Raw genomic sequence first — 20,570 nt, 5'->3', positions numbered from 1 at the left:
GTCCGCATGGATCTTCATACACCGCCTCCATTGTGCCAGGCGCGGTGATCCCGTCGTTCCACGGGGCGAGGCTCCAGCCCCCTTCAAGCTCGTCACCCAGGATGGTGAATGTCTCGGCGTGCGCAAGACCAGGTAGCGAGAGTAGCAGGAAGGGGTGTAAGCGCACCATATACGCGTGTATGTGCGACCGTTCGCGCGAGCGCCCAGGCAGACGAGGCCAGCGCGGGGGGGATGGAGTCGCTTCTCTACCGCCGGAATGATGACGAGGAAAGCCTCCGATCGGTTCTCACGCCCCGGCGGGGGGGTGATATTGGATGGGCACCCCGTGCCGCCGCGAGAAAAGGGCCTGTCTCTTCCCGCGATGTGTCGCGGACAAACCCAAGTAGGAGCGGGTTCGGGCGCGCGGGTTCCTCTTCATTCATTTTCGGGCGAGGGGGTGGCACCACGCCGCGTGGGGCGAGGGGGCAAGTGTGTGTGATTGTGCGGGGGTGCCGGCAAGAGAATCGCGTCTGACTTACACAAGAGGAACTATAACACATCGCTAGTCATGTACAATCATGAGAACTGGGTCCAGGCTTCATAGCGAGGTGGTCTCCCAGTCTAGCGCACCTCGCGCCCGGCGGGCGGCGCGACCTGTCCGTCCACCGACCCCTCCGCCAGCGCGTACGCCACCGCCGCCTCCACCGCCGAGTCGAAGAAGCCGATGAAGATCTTTCGTCCGTCCACCGTGTGGTACGCCGTGAAGCGGCCCGACGCCCAGGGAGGTCGGCGGCCGCGCGAGCCCGACGCCTGCTCCTGCTTGCGTACGCCTGCGTAGCCGGTGCTGCTGCGACTCGAGAGGTGCAGCCGCCAGCCCTGCGCCTCTGTCACCACCGCCGGCGCCTCCCCCGCGGGGCCCGTGTGGGATGGACCTGCGAAAGCGCGGGGAAGGGAGAGTGCATTGAGAAGGCAGAACCTGAGCACAAGAGGGTGGCTTGCTCGCGAGCCTTGACTTGCATCGACTTGATTACAACGAGTCCAATCGAACACGGGGTCTGGCTCTCCGGCTCAAAACCGCTCCGCATTGATCGGCAATCTCGCATCAACGTCGAGCAATGTGGGGCACGAGTATGGGAGAGAGGAGTGCGCAACGGGAATGCATGTGGGGCAAACGGATCAGCAAGTGAGTGGACCACGCGCCAGCACCGCACACATCGGCCAACGAGTGCGTCCAGCGCATGCCGTTCTCCATCACCGTCTTGTCGATCGCCCGCGCGTACGCCACTGCCGCCTCCACCGCGGTGCCGAAGGAGCCCGCGAGTTTGTTACGCCTCCCGTCTACCGTGTACTGCGCTATGAAGCGGTTGCGCTTCTTCGACACCCCCCTGTATCCGGTGCTGCTGTTGCGGGAGAGGTGCAAGCGCATTCCCTCCGCCTCTGCCACGCACGCACGCCTTGCCCTCGCTCGACGAATTGCTCGACGAGTGAGCGACCTTTCGTCAAACTCATCCCACTTACGCTGCAGAAAGCCAAGCGTTGCGCGATCCGGCTCTTCCCGTTCCGTTGGCCTGCTCGAGAATGACCTGCCCCGAAACTGCATGACAAGCGGCCGAAGTTGTTCGCCGAACTCATCAGGAGGGGGCGGCGGACCGACCTCCGCAACATGGGTCTCGGCCTCGATTGCATGCACGGCCTCGGTTGCCAGCCTCTCGGCCTCCAGCCTCTCGGCCTCCTGCCGACCCATGCGCACGCCCTCCGTCGAGCGGGAGGGGGACGCGCCAGCACTCATCCTCACCTCCGCCATTCTCTTGCGTCTAATGGTGTTGCGATGCGGCAAGCAATCAAACGCGTCCCACTTGGATCGCAGAATGCCGAGAGTGGCGTGGTCTCGAACTTCCCGTTCCGTTGGCCTGCGCGAGAATGATCTCCCCCGGAACTGCATGACAATCGGCCGAGGTTGCTCGCCAAACTCGTCAGGGAGCAGCGGCTCGGCCTCCGCAACATGAGCCTCGGCTTCGATCGCACGCCTCTGTGCGAGAGAAAAAATTGACCATCGCCTTGCGTCGGCAGCCAGAGGCGGCGGGGCGGCGGGAGAGGGCGGTGGTGCGGGCGGTGATGCTGATGATGTGGCCATTGGCCGCCGCCGCGTCCTCTTTGCGAGCGCTCTCGGCTTCCGTCCCTTTTTACGCTTATCCCCCCCTTGCTCGTGCGTCTGACTTTCAGCGGACCAGGCCACTCCTTTTCGTCAGTCTACTTGGGTTTGTTTGAGATTACGAAAAGGACGAACGAGCGTACGATTGTACTCGATTGTACATTTTAGCCAAGGCGGATGGGGGGGATGGAGTCGCTACCGTTCTTGCCCGCATCTTGGGGAAGCTTCACGGGTTCGAGTCGTCAGAGGGAGGGAGGGAGGGAGGGAGGGAGGGAGAGGGAGAGAGAGTGTGTGTGTGTCTCGCGCCTTGCGAGGGGGCGGGGGGGGCGGAAAGGAGGAACCTCTTCCCAAGAGCCAAGAGAGAGCGAGAGAGAGCGAGAGAGAGAGAGAGAGAGAGAGAGAGAGAGAGAGAGAGAGAGAGAGAGAGAGAGAGAGAGAGAGGAGATGCCGGCGGATGTCGCTCACTTCCTGCTGTGGCGTGTACAGATGTACTTGTCTTCTACTTGCTCACCACCTCACCCAAGATACGCCACCGTGTGTATGCCCCGTGGGCCTCGTACAAGGAAATGAAACAGCCGGTCCACAGCGGGGTGGGAGGGAGGGGGGTGCGGGGGGAGGGAGGGAGGGGGGTGCGGGGGGAGGGAGGGAGGGGGGAGGGAGGGAGGGGGGTGCGGGGGAGGGAAAGAGTCAGGGAGGAAAAATAATATGTTTTTCTGACACGGCGACACGCGACACGGGTCCCTCCAAAAACTTTCTGGGAGATTGATATTTTTCCGCAAACTTGCAAGTTTGCAGATTTTTTTTTGCGATTTTCTCGATTCTCAAAAAAGTGCCGTGTGCGTGTCATCCGTGTCACCCGTGTCACCCGTGTCGGCCATGAGAACTGCTGCTGTGAAAGGACTCTATGTGTGTGTGTAAAGTGTGGATATGTCCTACAGGGGTTTGTACACTCAATGAGAATCTATATTCACAGAGATTTCTTGAAATTTATTTTATTTCACGGGTGACACGGGTGACACGGGTGACACGGCACTTTTTTGAGATTCGAGAAAATCGCAAAAAAAAATCCGCAACGACTTGCAAGTTTGCGGAAAAATATCAATCTCCCAGAAAGTTTTTGGAGGGACCCGTGTCGCGTGTCGCCGTGTCAAAAAAAATCCACCCCAGCAAAAAAAAGGATGACAGAAGTCTGCCCTCATGTAGTGAATCCACATCGGTTAGTGGAAATACACAGAGAGCCGTCATGCCGTGGTACCTGCTTAATCGTAGTCGATCAAATAAATCAAAAGACATACGTTAGCCAGCGCCCCCAAGAAATGTTGAAACGACTTTCAGAGCAAGCGGATCCAAACGACCCACAGGCAAGCGTAAGCTTCGGTGGGTTTAAGAAGGCGATTCACAAACCAGTGTTATATAAAGGTCGCTATCAGATACGACTGCACTCGCTCTCAGACAGCATCACAGTTCTCAAAAAATCGGAACGTAATGTAGAAGTAATAGGTGCGCCAGAATACTACAAGACGCGATAGGACGGCACCAGTACCCCCTGCACCCTTCAAACCCTTTCCACATGATCGGGGCGAAGACTTGGGACTGGACATGACTGGACCGGGGCAGGATCATTCCAGATTCCACAGGACTGGACTGTACCGGGAACCCCACAGACCCTGTCGCCGCCCCCCCCCCCTCGCCGCCGCCCTTGCCGTCGCAACCCTCGCCGCCGCCTCCGAGCCTCCCTCGCCGCCTCAACCGTCGCCGCTCCCACCAAGTCAGCCTCCGCCCCCACCAGTCATCGCCGCCGCCCAGCCCGCCGCGGCCCAGCCCGTCGCCGCCCAGCCTGCTGCCGCCCAACTCGCCACCGCCGTCGCCGCCGCCTAGCTGGACCGTCCCACAGGACTGGACTGGACCGGGACTGGACTGGACCGGGAAAAAACATCCCTCTGTACTGTACGGAAACTCAAAAATTAAATTAATTTAGCCTGTCTCGTCGTGCGCGCCAAGTTTACCCTCCCCTGCGGCCGTGCAGTGGGTACTACGTGAATATGCCGTTTGCATTTTTTGTAGTGCACACAGCGTGACTGTGGTGTGTCGGTGTGGTGCTCCATTGCCAAGCGCGCCGCAAGACACAAGTCTCAAAAAAACTCCCGCCAGTAGGCAGCTGCCAACTCGTAAGTCTCAACCGCGATCCGACTCAAGACTTAAGTTTGATGACTGACCGGCGCTTGTGTAGCAAATGCGTGAGCACTGGTCACCCGCTAGGCAAATATCCGGGAGTGGACCTGAACTACGCACGCAAAGGTGGGACAGAATGCAACACATGCCAGACCTACAAGCGGAGGAAGGAGAAAAAGGCGCAGAACATTGAGTCCAACAAATGGCTCTTTCGAGCTTGTGGGATCAACTGGCCTGCCAAACTCTAAGGCTGCATGTCTCGAGCCACGTCTTCTAAGGCTGACCCCCCCCAAGTGGCGAACTCTCGAGGCCTTTCTTCCGCGTGAGAGTTCCTTTTGGAGCCTGTCTGCTGTGAGAGAGAGTTCTTTTGTTTAAATTCTTTTTGGAGATCAGACTTTCTACTATCTATCATGCTTCATGACACGACACGCGGTGGTGGGAGCTGGTGGAGCTGTCAGCTGATCGATCCAAGCGGGTGGGGAGTGGGGGGCATGGCTGGGCATGCAGGTCCGCCAGTCGGCCCGGCCTCTGACGTGGTGCTGCCGCTGCATTCGCTGAAGAAGAGAGGTGCGACGGCTTGATTTGGAGGCACTGGAGGCGAGGGTGGGGAAGGGAAGGTTGGGCCGGGCCGTGAGGGGCTGATGGCGCTGGCCAGCGAGGGGTGTGAGATGCCGTCGTCGTCGTATACTGCTGGCCCTCGCCCTCAGTTGCCAGGGCTGTGGGCTGCAGAATTGGCGTCTGTGGCGTCTACGCAGGCTCTGCAGCGTGATGGCTGGCGGGACTGCGAGGCCGGCGGCAGCGGAAGGAGAGGCTGGGGCCTGGGCACGAGCCAGGAACAGGCTGGCTACAGGCTAGAGGCTAGCGCGGTCCGCAGGTGGCTGCGCTCGGGCGAGGCGCGCGGCGCGCGCGCACATGGGTCATGGCAGGCCAGACAGGCTCGTTTTCTTGTTTTTGGCTAGGGATACACAAACAACAGAAGAATGAGAGACCACGCAGGCGCGACCGGGGCCACCCAGAGCTCACAAAATCGCCCCGCACCGGGAATCTCGACGTGCGCCGCGAGCGTCGAGAGAGGGATAGCTCCCGTCGCGGGCGGGCACGGTAGCGGCGGGGGCGCAGCGCGCGAGAGGCGTCTACTTGCGCGTGTTGGCGGGGTAGATCATCTTGCTCGCAAGGCCAAACAGGTCTGCGGCGGTGGGAGACGGGCGCGGTCAGCGGGGGGAAGCTGCGTTCGGGTTAGGGCGGGGGCGGGCGACGAGGGCGGCGAGGGCGGCGAGAGCGGGCGTGGGCGAGCGTGGGCGGGCGGGGTGGGCGGCTGGAGGGCACGGCTCGGGGCGGCGGCTCACACGCAGGGCCGGCGTTCGAGCCGGAGCCGATCCACCGCTCGGCCTCGCGCAGCGTCACCTCGGACAGGTTGATCACCTCGCCCTAGGCTCCGGGGAGGGAGGGGGGGGGGGGGAGAAGGCAGGGCTGGGCCTCCGCGGCTGGGACGGCCCCGCAATCGTCCACGGCAGCGGCGTGCACGCAGGGAGGGCAACTGCGGCAAGAGACGAGGTCGGGAGGCGAGCGGCGACTCACTTCCGGGCTCGTTGGTGACCCACGGGAGGATGCCGCCCTTGCCCTTGGTGCCCGAAGCCTTGCGAGCGACCGGCTTCTTCGCCGCCGCCTTCTTCACAGGCCGCCGCGCACCCATCTCCACAGGCGAGGCGCGAGCTGCCACCTTGGAGGCGGGCAGCGCGGTGGGCAGGTACGCCTGCGCACTGCGCACGGAGAGGGGGGCTCGTGTCAGCCGCACGCCCGAGCAGCAGCAGCACTCCGCGGGCGAGAGGGGCCGCGCACAGCAGAGCGCAGATGCAGAGGAGCAGGATGCGGAGCATGGCGAGCGAGCAGATCTGGGAGTCTAATAATGCACCGGTCTTTTTTTTCCTGCCCCCAAGATCTGCCCAGCGCCGCAGGGCTAGGGAGGGAGGGAGGGAGGGAGGCAGGCCCCCAAGGCAGGCAGGCAGGCAGGCAGGCAGGCAGGGAGCGGGAGCGGGAGCGAGGGGGGGGAGGGAGCAGGGTTGCAGGGAGGGAGAGAAAGAAAGAGAGAGAGAGAGAGCGGGATTGAGGGAGGGAAGAGAGAGGAGAGAGAGAGAGAGAGAGAGAGAGAGAGAGAGAGAGAGAGAGAGAGAGAGAGAGAGAGAGAGAGAGAGAGAGAGAGAGAGAGAGAGAGAGAGAGAGAGAGAGAGAGAGAGAGAGAGAGAGAGAGAGAGAGAGAGAGAGAGAGAGAGAACTTATGACTCAGAGATCTGCCAACAACATACGAAACAGAGTTATCACGCACCTGACACAGTTGCGCACGTCCACGATAGTTCGCAGTTGGTCGAGCGGAAGCACACCATGGGAACGCAGCACGGCGAGGCAGCGTCATGGCGATCGGGGGTGGCCGGCTACATGGACCAGCCTGGCGCCTGCGGCACCGACCTGACTCTACTCCCGGCGGCCGTTCACGACGCCGGGCCGCTCGGCGTCGAGGCGTGGCAGGCCGCCCTCGCGCTCTTAGTGCTGCTCCTGGCTGCGCCCACCGTCGGACGCGCGGCCGCTGGCCTGTTCGGGGTGCATCCGATGGCGGGGTGTATCCTGCTCGGCCTCCTCGCCTGCGCTCCTGTCGTCGACATGCTGCCTATGGCCGCTGCCCTCGAGCACCTGCGGCCGGCGTCGACCGCCTGCCGCGCCCTCGTGGCTCTCGAGTCGGCGCTGCACGTGGCGCCTCTGCGAGACCTGTGGCGCACCCACCGAGGCAGTGCCGCAGCCGGAGTGGTGCACGCCCTGTGCTGCGCCGTGGCGGCCTTTGTGGCGCTGCGGCTAATCACAGCAGAGTGGGTGGGTGCGCCCCGCGCAGCCAGCGCTCTCGGCGTCGGCCGCGCGCCGGCACCCGACGCGGTAGTGCTGCCCGTCATGGTCGGCGAGTATGCCCTGGCGACCGCCGCTGCAATTGGGGTGGTGTCAGCCGCCGCGGAGCCCACTTGCATGGCCCAGCTGCTGCACGACATGCACAGTGCCGGAGTCTTTTCGGCGACAAGCCTCCACGCCACCAGCGGCGCGATGCTGGCGTCGGTGTTGCTCCTACTGGCGCTCACGCCGGTGGTTTCGAACGCACACTACGGGATCAGCTTCTCCTTGGCCTCGGCGGCCGTCTCCGCCGGCCTCACCCTCGCCGTGGCGGCCGCCCTGTCGGCGGTGCTGCTCGGCATCAACAGGACGCCCCTCCGGGCAGCAATCCAGAGCCGCAGGTCCTTGCCTCTGGTTGGAAAGGCCGGGGCCCAGATGCTTGGCTACACGAGAGCGCACGCGAGCGAGATCGCTCGGGGGCTGAAGGGGGTCGTCGTTCTCGCAGTCGCCTTCGCCACCTTCTGCGCCGCGGACACGATGGAGCAGTCCAGCGGGAGCGTCAGAGATGCGTCAAGCGCACTCTACAGCTGCGCAGTCTTCGAGGGCCAGTGCACGGCGGTTCCGAATGCGACTCACTGGAGCGAAGGGGCCGTCTGCACGCTCGGGTACCAGGCGCCGGGGTCGACACCGACGTCGACGCCTCTCTCCTTCCAGCCGTGGCTGGCGTGCTTTTTCGCGTCTCTCTTTGTGGCCGCGGGCGTCGGTGGGGGGGCCGGCGCTCGCACGCGGTGGCAACTCGTCCTGCAGCCGTGGTCTGAGAGCGCTCATCTCATGCTAGCGACGCTCTCGGGCATGTGGCTCCCAACCTTTGGTGTGTTGGGTGCGCCGGGCGCTGCAGCCTGCGCCATCTTCGTCCTCCGCGCAGTGGCCTCCGGGCTAGTGTCCCTTGTAGCCGCCATGGCTCAGCGCCAGCCAAGATCGGCCGTTGCGGCCGCGCCTGTGCGCGGACTCGTGCAGGCGCAGGTGGCCCTCTGCTTCATGTGGGAGCTCCAGCAACGCGCTCCGGCGCTGCAGGCGTTCCCTTTCGACTTTGCCGCCATCGGTGGCACGCTAGTCCTACTCGAACTCATCGCCGGCCCAGTGCTGCTGCGGCTTGCGGTGCGGCTGGCGGGAGAGATGAACGTCGACCGGATTGGGAGGGCGCGCGTGCTGGGCGTGGAGGGCGCGCCTCCGGACGTGACCCTCAAGCTCTTTGAGTGGGAGGTACACGCCGACCTCGCGGGCCAGCACGTGGCCGAGTTTGAGTGGAGGGTTCGTGACGTCGAGACGGTGCCCATCCTCAACGACGGCGCGATCCGGCAGATGCTACTAAGCACGCGCGTGGACGCCTTTGTAAGCATGATGGAGAGCGACAGGCTCAACCACGCGGCGTGCCAGCTCGTGCTCGAGAGGCACGCCGATGCTGTCCCCCTCTGCATCGTCCGGTGCGTCGACAAAGCGTGGCAGCGAAAGTTCGCCGTGCTGGAGCCCGCGGAGGGGGTGCGGGTCGTGTCCGACCTTGACACGTCGGTCCGCAATCTTCTCAACCAGTTCGTTCAGTCGTCGCAGTCGGCGTCCCTCCTCCTAAACGACGACCCCGCCGCTGACGTCATGACTGTGACGATGACGGAGAAGGAGAATGGCAGACCGGTGCGCAGCCTGCGTGTGCCAGAGGATGTGCAGGTGCTAGCTATATATCGCGACCCGGCGGCGCCGTCCCCGATCGAGAGCCGCCGAAACAGCCCGGTCGTTGTCACGGCCGAGGAGCTGCAGGCGATCGCCGCGCCTGAGCCGAGCAAAAGGCCGCGAAATAGGACATCGGCGGCCAACGGCTCGATCAGCGAGATGCAAGACAGGGTGGCCATCGTGCCGCACGGGCACACGGTGCTGCAGACCGACGATGAGGTGACCATATGCGGGCGGCCCAGCTCGCTCGCCACGGTCACGGCGCTTCGAAAGGGCAAGGTTGTCCTCGTGCAGCATGACGGGAATCTGAGGGACCAGTGAGATCTCACAGCGGGGAGATGCGAATGACACTACGCGCCATGGCCCATGCTACGTGCGCAGGAGCGGCGGGTTTAGCGGCTCTCGGTGGTTGCCCCACGGTGTCGCCTGCAGGTGTCGCCAACATGTGTGGGGGCCGTTGAAGTGGCGGCGCGCCTCCTTGTAAAAACCACGACGGCGGTATGCGCCGACATTTTCTCGTTTCCTGAGGCGCGTGCTCATTTTGCTCACATAAGACTCCCCACCTCACCACACAGGACCGCCCGACATGTCCGACGACAGCGCGTCTGACTCTCTGACAACGACAAGAATTCTTCCCTGCCTGTGCTCCCTCCCTGCCTGCCCCCTCCGCCTCCCCTCCGTGTTTATTAGCCAACCAGATCAGCTCGCCTCACAATGCTTCGCATCCTGGGCCTCTGCATCTGTGCTCTGCTGTGGGACCTCTCTACGTACTGCGAGGAACTTAGCACTTCGGAGCGCGGTGTGCGGTGTGGTGCGTCCGCATGCGCCATGTATGTGCGTGTCTTACCGAGGCGGTGTCCGGTGCCGAACCTGTCAGACCTTAAGTGTTAAGACAGCATTGTAGATCCCTGGGCGAGGGTGTTGGCGTCCCCGTCTCGGGAGCGGGGAGGGGCTGTCGCGCCGGTGTCGGGGAGAGCGGGCCGCGGGCGGTGTCGGGCGGCGCGCGGGCCCGCGGCGGCCCCCGGGCCGCCGCCCGCCGGGGGGGAACCGGGGGTGGGTGGGGGGTGGGGGTCTCTTGCCCAGGTGGGTCTTCGCTGGACTCTGCTTTCTGCACTCTGGGTCTGGCTAGTGTTTTTCTTGTCCGTTTCAGCACACGCACATTAGTGAAGCTACAACGCCGTGCATTTCGAGTAGGCCTGCCGAATGTTCCCTCTGCTGCACAAGTCGGCGAGCGAGGGCACGTCGAACGGGAGGTGTTTGCGCAGACACTCGCCGCTGCAGATGCGCGTGAAGTTGCGGTGGATGTCGTGGAAGTTCTTCGGGTTCGCCTGGTGGCCCTTGATGTGGACCACAACCGACTGGGTGGTGATCGGCTTCCACAGCTGCGCCTTGTCCTTGCACAGGAAGCACAAGTCGTGGATCTTATCCCACCTGTGCGCCGCAGCAACGAGTGTCACATCACGCGGGCGAGCGTCCCAACTCGCGGGAGAGTGAGGGGGCATGCGGCGCGGTGATGGGGCGGTGCGTGGCGGGCCACAGGCTGTCTGCTCTTGCGGCGCGCACCCCCAGTGCAGGCAGGTGAGCGCGAAGGGCGCCTCGTGCACCCACATGCCGAGGACGGTATCCTCGCCTACTCGGCAGCCCGCCGTGAAGCGGTCTTATCCCCGCCCCCGTGGGCCGCCCCTTCCCCAGTCCCAATGTCGCCCCCCCGCGCGCACCGATGTCCCACTTTGAGGGGACGCCGCTGCCGCGCGCGCGGCGCACAAACTCGACCACCGCCGGCTGAGACACGACCCAGCGCGCCAGCGGCATCGACAGCACCTCGAGCGTGCCTGTTCACAGCGGCGTGCTGTGAAGAGACGCTGTTCACAGCGCGCCAGCGGCATCGACAGCACCTCGAGCGCGCCCGCGGCATACGGGAAGGGGCCGACGGCCCCCTGCGCCGCGCACCCCTCTGTCCTGGACGCGCCCGCCGCCATCATCGGGCCCATCCCGTGCCCGCACACGTGGAAGGACCGCTTGACGTACGACGCCCACAGCGTCGCGCCGCCGTACACGTACACCGCGCCGCCGCCCGCGCCGCCGCCTGCGCCGCCGCCCGCGCCGCCGCCCGTCGAGCGATCGGCCACGCCGCCGCCGGCTGACGCCGGTGGTGCCGCCGCCGGCGACGCCGCCCGCGGGGAGGTCTCCTGCGGCGGCGTCGAGTCCCACAGGCTTCGCAGGTTGAGCTCGAGTCGGACCGAGTGCACGTACGTGTCGTCATCTGTCGAGCGGGCGATGCTCGACTTAGTGATAGGCCATGCTGCATGGCCACGGCCGGAGGGGGGGGGGGGGAGGGGGGGAGGCGGAGGATGCAGAGGCGGAGGCGGCGGCGGCGGAAGAGGAGGAGGAGGCGAGTGAGGGGGAGGCGGAGGCGGGGGCACACCTGTCTTGATGCACCATCGGGAGGTGCGGGCAAAGGCTCTCGCGCAGAGCTGGAAGAAGGCAAACATCTTCTCGCCCGGCGGCTTCGTCTCCCGCGCGTCCACCCCGACGATGTCCCTCTCCCGCGCCTGCTCCTCGGCGAGGTCTGCGGCGGCGACCGCCGCTCCGACGAGGAAGAAGGTCCGCACGCTGGAGGTTGGCGAGGCCGATGCGCGCACCGCCGTGGCCCCGAGGGCCTTGAGCTCCGCGAGCGTCGCGTCGTCGTCGATGCCTCGAGCGATGTTGGGCAGGCTCATCCACGTCTCGCGGATCCACTGCCGGTGGCCCGTGTTGCGCGGCGCGGTCGCGACGCCGAGGACGAGGTAAGGCCCGCCGAGGACGACCGCCGGTCCTGGTGCGCCCGGCGATGAGTTGCCGGTGCGGTTCGCCGCTATCGGCACGAGGACGCGAGGAAAGCGAGGATGCAATCCGTGCTTTGCTTCCACGCGGGGTGAGGGCTCGGGTGCAATCCGTGTAGGATTCCTAGGCGTGAAAACGGAGGACGCCTGGAGGAGGAGGAGCGCGACGCCCAAGAGAGCAATCACGGTGGTCAGGAGCTGGCGCGTGCCGGCGCCGCGAGGAACACTGGCGCCTGGGAAGGCAGCGAGGCGGCGCCGAGTGCCGCCGCCGAAGGAGGGCATATGTGTATCCAGGTCGGGTTGCGGTCACAGTGGACGCCGTCGACAGTGCTGCACGACGGGAAATAAAATACTCGCGCGATGCTGTGAAAGCACGCCCAACCTAGCGGATTTGGGTACTTGCCCCCGAAGGCAAGTGCGTCTGTTCACAGCTCACGAGAGTAGAAATAAAAGCAGGTGCTTGGAAGGACGATCAGGGACACAGGCAGGGGGACGACGGTATGAACAACTCAAAACTTTTCTTTTGTCTCCGCCAGTCCGAAAGAACCGAAAGCTCTCTCTCAGTCTCTCAAAGAACCGCGGCTGTGGCTCGTGTCAAGCTCTCCATCCAGAAGACTGGTGCCTGATATGCTGCCTCCCTGCGGATGCTGCCGGCGAGCCTGGCGGTCCGCTGTACTTCAAGGAAGTGCTGACACGACCCCCCCCCCCCCCCCCCGCAATCTTCTACCCCCACGACTCGGAACGCGAATGACAGGACCATCGGGCCTTCAGCCACCAAAGCGAAAAAAAATCTCTCTGTCTGTCTCTCTCTCCCAAAGCGAGATCACCCGAGAGCAGCTGAGTCTGCCTCTGGCCTCGCCTCCCTCTCCTTCAGGCATTCGTGGCATCCAATGGGTCGTCCAGAGTATCGACCTCTGGCTTGTCAGTCGCGGTCACTTGATGACCCCCATGAAGTACAGCGATCGCCAACTCGCTGGCCTCTCCGCAAGGCCCCCCGACCACGTCGAACTCATCGACGCGGGCTCTCTCGGCTACGGGACCGGCCCCAGCTTCGGCTGAGGGCTGACTCGAAGGGCTGACAAGCTGCCGAGCCCAAATCACTGTGAGAGGCGTGATTTCTTGTTGGTTTTCAAAAATCTCTCTCCCAGGCTGCGCCCTTGTCGTGTCAAAAAAAGAGAAGCCAAGGGAGGGATCTGGGAGGACGGCACGCCGCCACCACACAGGGATTTTAAGGAGGGGAGTGGGGTGCTAGCCGTCGCCCACCCTTGGGCGTCTGCCTCTTCCTATCTCTCTTCGCAGAGTCTTCCCTCGCCAATTCTCGCAGCGACCTTCATGCCACCTCGCGTTCTTCCCGTTATCGTCGTTCTCTCTCCTGCTGTTTCATCCTCTGACTCATCGCTCTCCTCGGCCTCGTTCTGAGAGAGTTCTGAGACTCTGTGTGCATGCACTACACAAAAGCACATCCCCGGGGCCCAGTCGCCCAGATCGCACGCACGGACACTCGAGAAGTTGCATCCATGCACACACTGCACACACCAGCTCGAGCTGTAGTTGCATGCACACAGGTCGAGTTGTACCGCGACTATCTGACGGAGCTCGCGCGCCGCGGCTTCGACAACCTGAGCGCGGGGGGCGACCGCGTGTCGATCAGCACGCCGCGAAAGGTGTGGGCCACGCTGCGGGCGCTGGCAAAGGTGCTGCGACCGGAACCGGCGACGTGGACTTTTTAGTTTTTTGGTGTTGTTGTGCATGTGCGCGCGCGCCTTACTGCACATGGGGAACTTCTCGAGCCTTCCAAGTGAGTTAGTTTTCTAGGCGCTCAAAGAAGTGCCACACCAAGTCCTGGACCCGAATCCAGCCCTTGGCGTTGGTGCGTTGGTTCCTGCATGGCGTCCGCCGCCCGCAAGCGCGCCCGCACCGCCGGCGAGGACGGCGAATCGGACGGGGCTGCGGCGGTCGCGGATGGCTTCGAGGCGCCCCTCTTTGGCGCGCCCGTCGTCGGCCAGGTCACCACGCTGCCGCTCGAGGGCGAGGACGGCCCTCTGGCATCGATCAAACCACTCGGCGTCACAAGCGATCGCGCGGGCGCTTGGTACGTCGGGAGCAAGGGCTCGGTGCTGCACGTCTCTGCGGCCGGCCGAGTTCGCAGCGTGGCAAGCCTGGAGGACGCCAGCCTCCGCGGCATCGCCATTAGCCCGGACGCCAGCGCGCTGTTTGTGGCGGACATGTTCAACCACAAGATCCGCCGGGTGGAGGTGGCGACGGGCGCGGTGACCACTCTCGCGGGCAGCGGCACCGTGGGCAGTGCTGAAGGCGTGGGCGGCGCGGCGCAGTTCACTGTCCCAAGCGGCGTCGCCATCAGCCCAGACAGCAGCGCTCTGTTTGTGGCTGACTCACACAACCACAAGATCCGGCGGGTGGAGGTGGCGACGGGCGCGGTGACGACGCTCGTGGGCAGCGGCACCGAGGGCAGCACTGATGGCGTGGGCGGCGCGGCGCAGTTCTACAGCCCAATCGACGTCGCCATTAGCCCGGACGGCAGCGCTATGTTTGTGGCGGACTTCGGCAACCACAAGATCCGCCGGGTGGAGGTGGCGACTGGTGCGGTGACCACTCTCGCGGGCAGCGGCACTCGCGGCAGCACTGACGGCGTGGGCGGCGCGGCGCAGTTCCACCTCCCAAGCGACGTCGCCATCAGCCCGGACGGCAGCGCGCTGTTTGTGACAGACGCCAACAACCACAAGATCCGGCGGGTCGAGGTGGCGACGGGCGCGGTGACGACGCTCGCTGGCAGCGGCACCGAGGGCAGTGCCGATGGCGTGGGCGGCACGGCGCAGTTCCGCAACCCACTCGGCGTCGCCGTCAGCGCCGACGGCAGCACGCTGCTGGTTTGCACGAAAGACGGTGGCCTCCGCCAGGTTTGCGTGTCGGCGCCTCCTCCGCCTCCCACCTTCGCGCCGATTGTGGTGCCGCCCTCGACCCTGGTGGCCGACCTCGGAAAGACTTGTGGCGACGCCTCCCTCCCAGAGGGCAAGGTCACCTTCATCGTCGGCGATGACGAGGAGCGCTACGAGCACGTGAGCAAGTGCGTCCTCTGCGTGCGGTCCGTGTTCTTTCGGACCATGTTCGGCATCGGCATGAAGGAGCGCGACGCCGCCGAGGTCACGGTGCGCAACACGGACCTCGCCACCTTCACCGCCCTCGTCCGCTACCTCTGCACCGACCAGCTCGACCTCGGCGAGGAGGGGGGCGGCAGAGCGCAGCGCGCGCTCGACCTGCGGCAGCTGGCGCAGATGTACCAGGTGCCGCGCCTCGAGCTGCTCTGCGCGCAGGCGCTGCAGGAGAGCGTCGGGCCGGCGAGCGCCGTGCCGCTGCTCGAGGCGGCGCACATGACGGGCGATGGGCGGCTCCTCGCGCAGTGCCGCCGCTACGTGGCCGACAACGCCGCCGAGGTGCGGGCGAGCGGCGGCGTGGAGCAGCTGCGCGACCTCGGCGTGGCCAAGGGGCTGCTCGGCGACGCGCTCGACCAGGTGGCGGAGCTCAAGGGGAACCGCACGCAGGGCTGAGGTGCGGTTGGGCTGAGGTGCGTTTTTCACATTCTTTGTGGCCTACCGCAGCGGTGCGCGAAGCCCAGAGAGCGCCGCGTAGAGCCGTAGAGAGGTGGCGCCGCCGGCGATAGAGCGGTTACTGGGGAACGTAGTCGTAGAGCCGAGACGCGAGAGGGAGAGCGAGACGACATTGCCCGTGTTTACAGTTGCATGTGTGACGGGCGTGGTTTGTTTTGAGTCTATGTCGGCGTACGAGTGACCCAGGAGAGACTCGTTGATTGTTACACAAAGTGGCGCGGAGAGCGCACGAGCTCGCTGCTCGGAGCTCGGGAGTGACGATGGAAGCCCCCCCCGCACGCAACTCTCCTCTCCACGCGCCACGCACCTCTCCCGCTTACACAGAAACTCCTTGATTTATGTGATGTCTGGGCACACATTATCGCCGCCAATTCCATCGCAAAAATTCTTCCTCGGAGGGCACTTGGAGCCGCGCGGGCGGCGGGGGGGCACTTGGAGCACTTGGGAGTGCGGTCGGTAACCTCACATCCAGGGCCGGGGAGCTGAGAAGCGCACCCAGCGGGCCGGATGATCGGCATCGGGTTGCGGGCAAGAGAGCCCTAGCCCCGGGGGGTGCGCGTTCGTAGGGCAAGGGCCGTAAAGTAAACACGGGTCTCCGAGGGTTAGTTCCGTGTACCGGGTTTCCCCTTAACTGCAGAACGCCCCCTCTACTCGGAGCTAACGGACACACAACACTGTACGGAAAAGTATATACAGGCCCAGACAGGGTCCACACCTGCACGAGCAGGATTTTGGAAGGACGATCAGGGCGCAGGCGAGCGGTAGGGGCGCCGCGGAAATGTAAACAGAGAGTACACGATCGTCCGCCCTCCGCTCCCCGCCGCCGCTCCCGGTGGCGGCAGCGCCCGGACGCGGAGCTCGTGCATACACCGGCAAAAAAGGCGGCAGAAAAACGGTCGTCGAGAAAAAGAAGCTCGTGTTATTAGCAAAAAAGCTCCGTGAACCGGCAAAAAAGGCGGCAGAAGAAAGAAAGAACGAAAACAGACAACCCAAGGGAGGGATGGGAGGACGGTACGCCGCCACCACACAGGGATTTTAGGGGAGAAGTGTGGTGTTAGCCGTCGCCTACCCTCAGGCGGCGCAAGATAAGACAGTGTTGTGCGAGGGAGTTTTGCCGTAAGACTTTTTTTCTTTTGCTGCGGGTTGCCTCTCTGCGCTTGAGGCCAGCGCGGCTCGAGGTCGAGCGGCACTCCGTGGACCAATGAGCGTGCTCCTAGAGACCAGCGTCGGCGACATCGTGATAGACCTGCGGACGGAGGAGGCGCCCATCGCGTGCAAGTCCTTCCTCAAGCTGTGCAAGGTCAAGTACTACAACCACTGCCTCTTCCACAACGTGCAGGCCGGCGCGCTGATCCAGACCGGCGACCCGACCGGCTCGGGCACGGGCGGCTCCTCCCTCTACGGGCTGCTGTACGGCGATCAGGCGCGCTTCTTCGAGGACGAGTTCCGCCGCTCCCTCCGCCACGACCGCGCCGGCGTCGTCTCGATGGCCTCGTCCGGCCCCAACACCAACGGCTCGCAGTTCTTCATCACGGTGGGCGACCACGCGCAGGAGCACCTCGACGACAAGTACACAATTTTTGGCGAGGTGGCGGAGGGGCTCGACGTGGCGCGCAAGATCGGCGCCGCCTACTGCGACCCGGACGGCCGCCCCTTCCGCAACATCCGCGTGAGGCACACGATTGTGCTCGACGACCCGTTTGACGACCCGCCGGGGCTCGAGGTGCCGGACGCGTCTCCGCCGCCGTCGGAGCTGCACCGGCAGCAGGACCGCGAGCGCCTCGCCGACGACGAGGAGCTGGGCGGCGACGGCGAGGACGACCCGGTCGCGCAGGGCGGCGGCGGCGCAGCGTCGAGGCGTCCCCCTCGCCACCGGCGCACGAGCGTGTGGATAGGCGGCGCAGGACGAGGCGCTGCGCGTCAAGGCGGCCAAGTCGCGCGCGGAGGTGCTAGAGATGCTGGGCGACCTCCCCGACGCGGACGTCGAGCCGCCCAAGAATGTGCTCTTTGTGTGCAAGCTCAACCCGGTGACAGAGGACGACGACCTCGACATCATCTTTGGCCGCTTCGGCGCAATCACCTCGTGCGAGGCGACGCCGCGGCGGCGGGGCGGCGAGCTGCGGTGAGGAGGCGCGCTTCACGCCGTCTGCTGTGAGCAGGTGATCCGCGACTTCAAGACGGGCGCCGTAGCCGCCGAGGGGACTCGGACGCCGCGATGCCAGCGCCGCCGACCCCGCCCCCGCGCCGGCTTCAGGCGACTCGCTCAACTACGCCTTCATCGAGTTTGAGACGGAGGAGGCGTGCACGCAGGCCTACTTCAAGATGGACGGCGCTCTCATCGACGACCGCCGCATCAAGGTCGACTTCACACACACACACACACACACACACACACACACACACACACACACACACACACACACACACGCACACGCACACACACACACCGCTCACCCACGCGCACTGGGCCTTGCACTTTGAATGCCGCGGCGCTCGTGTCGTTAGACGTGGAGACGCGAGGGTCGCCCCCCCTTGCCCCACCACCTCGTGTGTGTGGAGAAGTTTACCTTACCTCACCTTAGGTCGACTTCTCGCAGTCCGTCTCGCACCTCTGGAACAAGCGGCGGCGCAAGGAGGCGATGCCCGCATACGAGGCGGGAGGAGGGGGCGGAGGGCCGCGCGGCGGCGGCGGCGGCGGCGGCGGAGGGCCGCGCGGGGGCGGAGGCGGCCATGACTACCAGCGCGTCGGCGACGTCGGCGCGCCGTGCGACGCCGAGCAGATCGAGAAGCTCCTGTCGGCGAGGCACCGCGCAAAGCTGAACCGCGACTTCCAGACGGCGGACCAGCTGCGCGACCAGCTTCGAGGGATGGGCGTCCGGCTGCACGACAAGGAGAGGACGTGGAGCGTCGCCGTCGGCCCCCCTCCCGGCCCCCCTGCGCGGTCGGCCCCTGCCCCACAAGGCCCTCCGCCGAGAGGAGCGGACCGCGACCGGCGGGAGCGCAGGTCCCGCTCCCGGGACAGGGATAGGGACCGGGACAGGGAGAGGGACCGCCGCGACCGGAAGGAGCGGCGGCGCTCGCGCTCGCGGAGCCGCGACCGCGACCGACGCCGGCGGGACTGATGGAAGGGAGTAGTCGTTTCTCGTGCGGTTTTGCTAACATTTGTTGCGCACGCGCCCCACCACGAGCCACCTCCGAATTGCGTTCTGTGGATGCCCGTCTGCTCTCGTTTTGTCGATTTACTATTATGTCTTGTAGAGAAATTTAAGTTTAACAAATCAAGGACGTAATTTTTACACGAACACGTGTAACTTCAACTTGTAAGGAGGCAAAAAAGAAAACGCGCAACCCACAACGCACAAAAGCACAAGAACGCGGTTCCCGCTTATGCACACATGCTACAGGTGTGTGTGGCGCCCCCCCCCACGTAAAGGCCGTTACTCTCTCTGCACACGTTCACGTATAGAGAGCGGTGTGGGCTCTCCGTCAGTCTCACACACACTCGCACCGGCCACCGGCGTGCCACGCAGTGCGATATGCGAAACCCAGATCGCCCCTCTCCCGCAGCCGCACAGCTGCGCTCAGCCTCACAGACAGGAATCGGATCCACACACGCACACAACTCTGACTCCACTCTGCGCTTGCTCACCCCACTCCTCAGCCGACCCCTGTGCGCACTGCGAGAATTGTACCCGAGAGATCGTACAACGCGGTCCGAGCGGGCCTCGCCCCAGCGTACAGTAATATGCCCCGCGTCGGCCTGTCAAGCAAGCAACTTGTGTGTGCACCTTCACACCTGCACCACAGCGACCTGGATGTCGTCGTCGGGCGACACGCGGTCGCTCGGCGACAGCACCGGCGGGATGTCGAGCGCGTCGTACATCTCGTTGCGGTTGCTCACCTCAACCTCGCCGTCCGCGGCCGCGAGCCCCCGCGATGCGGGCGCCGGCGTCATCTCCCTCACCACCGGCGGCGGCGGCGCGGGCGGCTCGGCGGGCTGGAGGAAGGGGTTCGCGGGCACCGAGCTGCTCGACGCGCCGCCCGAGGGCTCTGCGCCCGCGCTGACCGTGGACAGCTCGGTGACGGGGTGGTCGATGATCACCGGGAGACTGCTCTTGCGGCTCATCCGGGCGCGGTCGAGCGCCTTTGGGTTCCGGTTCGCGGCCGCGACGCTCGGGTCGATGGTCGCGCGCACGGCGATCCGCGACGGCTTGGAGATGAGGCTGCTGCGCGCCGCCTTCTTGGAGGCGGGCTTGAGGGGGCGGCCGGCCCAGTCAAACGCCGCGGGGCCGCCCTCCTCCGCCGCCTCCTTGGCCGCCCCCTCCTCGCCCGCGCGGCGGCGGCAGAAGAGGAGCGCGATGACGCCGACCACGACGAGGAAGCCCGCCGCCGCGACAACCTCGAGGATGAGGACGGGCGGGACCGCCTCGCCCTCCCGGGCGGAGGCGCGCTCCTGCTGCGTGGGCGGCGAGGGGCTGCTCTCCGACGCGTGGACCACCTCCGCCGAGACGAGGAGCGGCGACACGTTGAGCGGGCCCGCAAAGGCCGGCACGATGGCGGCGACGTCCTCGGGCGTGATTGGCCAGCCGGCGACGTTCAGCTTGAGGAGGACCTCCTGCTGGCTCGGCGCGCTGCCGAGCACCAGCTCGCTCGCGTCGGCGAGGTAGTCCTCCGCGTCGGCGGCGAGGCCCTCGGCGCACTCTGGGCACTCGTGGGCCGCCACGTCGTCGGCCGCGTTGGACAACTGGACGGCGCGCAGGGAGGCGAGCAGACTCGTCTTGTTGAGCTGCCTGATGTCGAAGGTCTCGTCGCCGTGCAGCGAGCGGCGAAGGCCGACGTGCGCGAGCTGCATCGCGTCGTCGGACGTGGAAGGGCGGCCCGAGAGGACGCTCATCACCTCGCACTCGCGCGCCACGCCGGTGTCACCCGGGCACATCTCCGCGTGCACCGCCGCCTCGACGTCGCTCAGCTCGATGCGCGGCGAAAAGTAGACGGTGTAGGTCAGCAGCTGCTGCACCGAGATGGGCAGCGCGAGGGCGGTGTCCGGGCTGTAGCGGGCGCTGAAGCTGCGCGCGATGCTGGCGGGAGCGCGGTGCGAGCAGATCTGCGCGACGGCGCTGTAGACGAGGCCGGCCGTGGCGTCGATGACCGCCTCGGCGAAGGTGTGGAGCCAGATGCTCGCGATGGCCGGCGGGGGTGGGGAGGGGGGCGGCATCGGCATCG

The 20,570-nt window shown here is 65.2% G+C and overlaps 4 protein-coding genes across 4 annotated transcripts; 3 read left to right on the top strand and 1 right to left on the bottom strand.

The window, feature by feature from the left end:
* Nucleotides 1-6,682: 6,682 nt before the first annotated feature.
* EMIHUDRAFT_108449 (hypothetical protein) lies at nucleotides 6,683-9,220 on the top strand (the record flags this gene model as incomplete). Its single annotated transcript, XM_005792874.1, has 1 exon — nucleotides 6,683-9,220. The coding sequence occupies one exon, from the start codon at nucleotides 6,683-6,685 to the stop codon at nucleotides 9,218-9,220; it is 2,538 nt and encodes an 845-aa protein (XP_005792931.1).
* A 3,833-nt stretch (nucleotides 9,221-13,053) lies between these two features.
* On the top strand, nucleotides 13,054-15,287 carry EMIHUDRAFT_222586 (hypothetical protein; the record flags this gene model as incomplete). The annotated part of the gene is made up of 3 exons (XM_005792873.1): nucleotides 13,054-13,083; nucleotides 13,287-13,415; nucleotides 13,650-15,287. The coding sequence occupies 3 exons, from the start codon at nucleotides 13,054-13,056 to the stop codon at nucleotides 15,285-15,287; spliced, it is 1,797 nt and encodes a 598-aa protein (XP_005792930.1).
* Nucleotides 15,288-16,496: 1,209 nt separating this feature from the next.
* EMIHUDRAFT_557975 (hypothetical protein) lies at nucleotides 16,497-18,469 on the top strand (the record flags this gene model as incomplete). Its single annotated transcript, XM_005792872.1, has 5 exons — nucleotides 16,497-17,172; nucleotides 17,243-17,431; nucleotides 17,574-17,705; nucleotides 17,930-18,246; nucleotides 18,352-18,469. Exons 1-5 carry the CDS (start codon nucleotides 16,549-16,551, stop codon nucleotides 18,467-18,469), a joined length of 1,380 nt encoding a protein of 459 aa, XP_005792929.1. The 5' UTR covers nucleotides 16,497-16,548.
* Nucleotides 18,470-18,658: 189 nt separating this feature from the next.
* EMIHUDRAFT_439604 (hypothetical protein) lies at nucleotides 18,659-20,225 on the bottom strand. The gene has a single exon (XM_005792871.1). The coding sequence runs from the start codon at nucleotides 20,197-20,199 to the stop codon at nucleotides 19,138-19,140; it is 1,062 nt and encodes a 353-aa protein (XP_005792928.1). The 5' UTR covers nucleotides 20,200-20,225; the 3' UTR covers nucleotides 18,659-19,137.
* Between the last annotated feature and the right edge of the window lie 345 nt (nucleotides 20,226-20,570).

Source organism: Emiliania huxleyi (assembly GCF_000372725.1).
Source record: "Emiliania huxleyi CCMP1516 unplaced genomic scaffold EMIHUscaffold_104, whole genome shotgun sequence".
Taxonomy (NCBI): Eukaryota; Haptophyta; order Isochrysidales; family Noelaerhabdaceae; genus Emiliania; species Emiliania huxleyi.
This window is presented reverse-complemented; position numbering and strand designations above follow the sequence as displayed.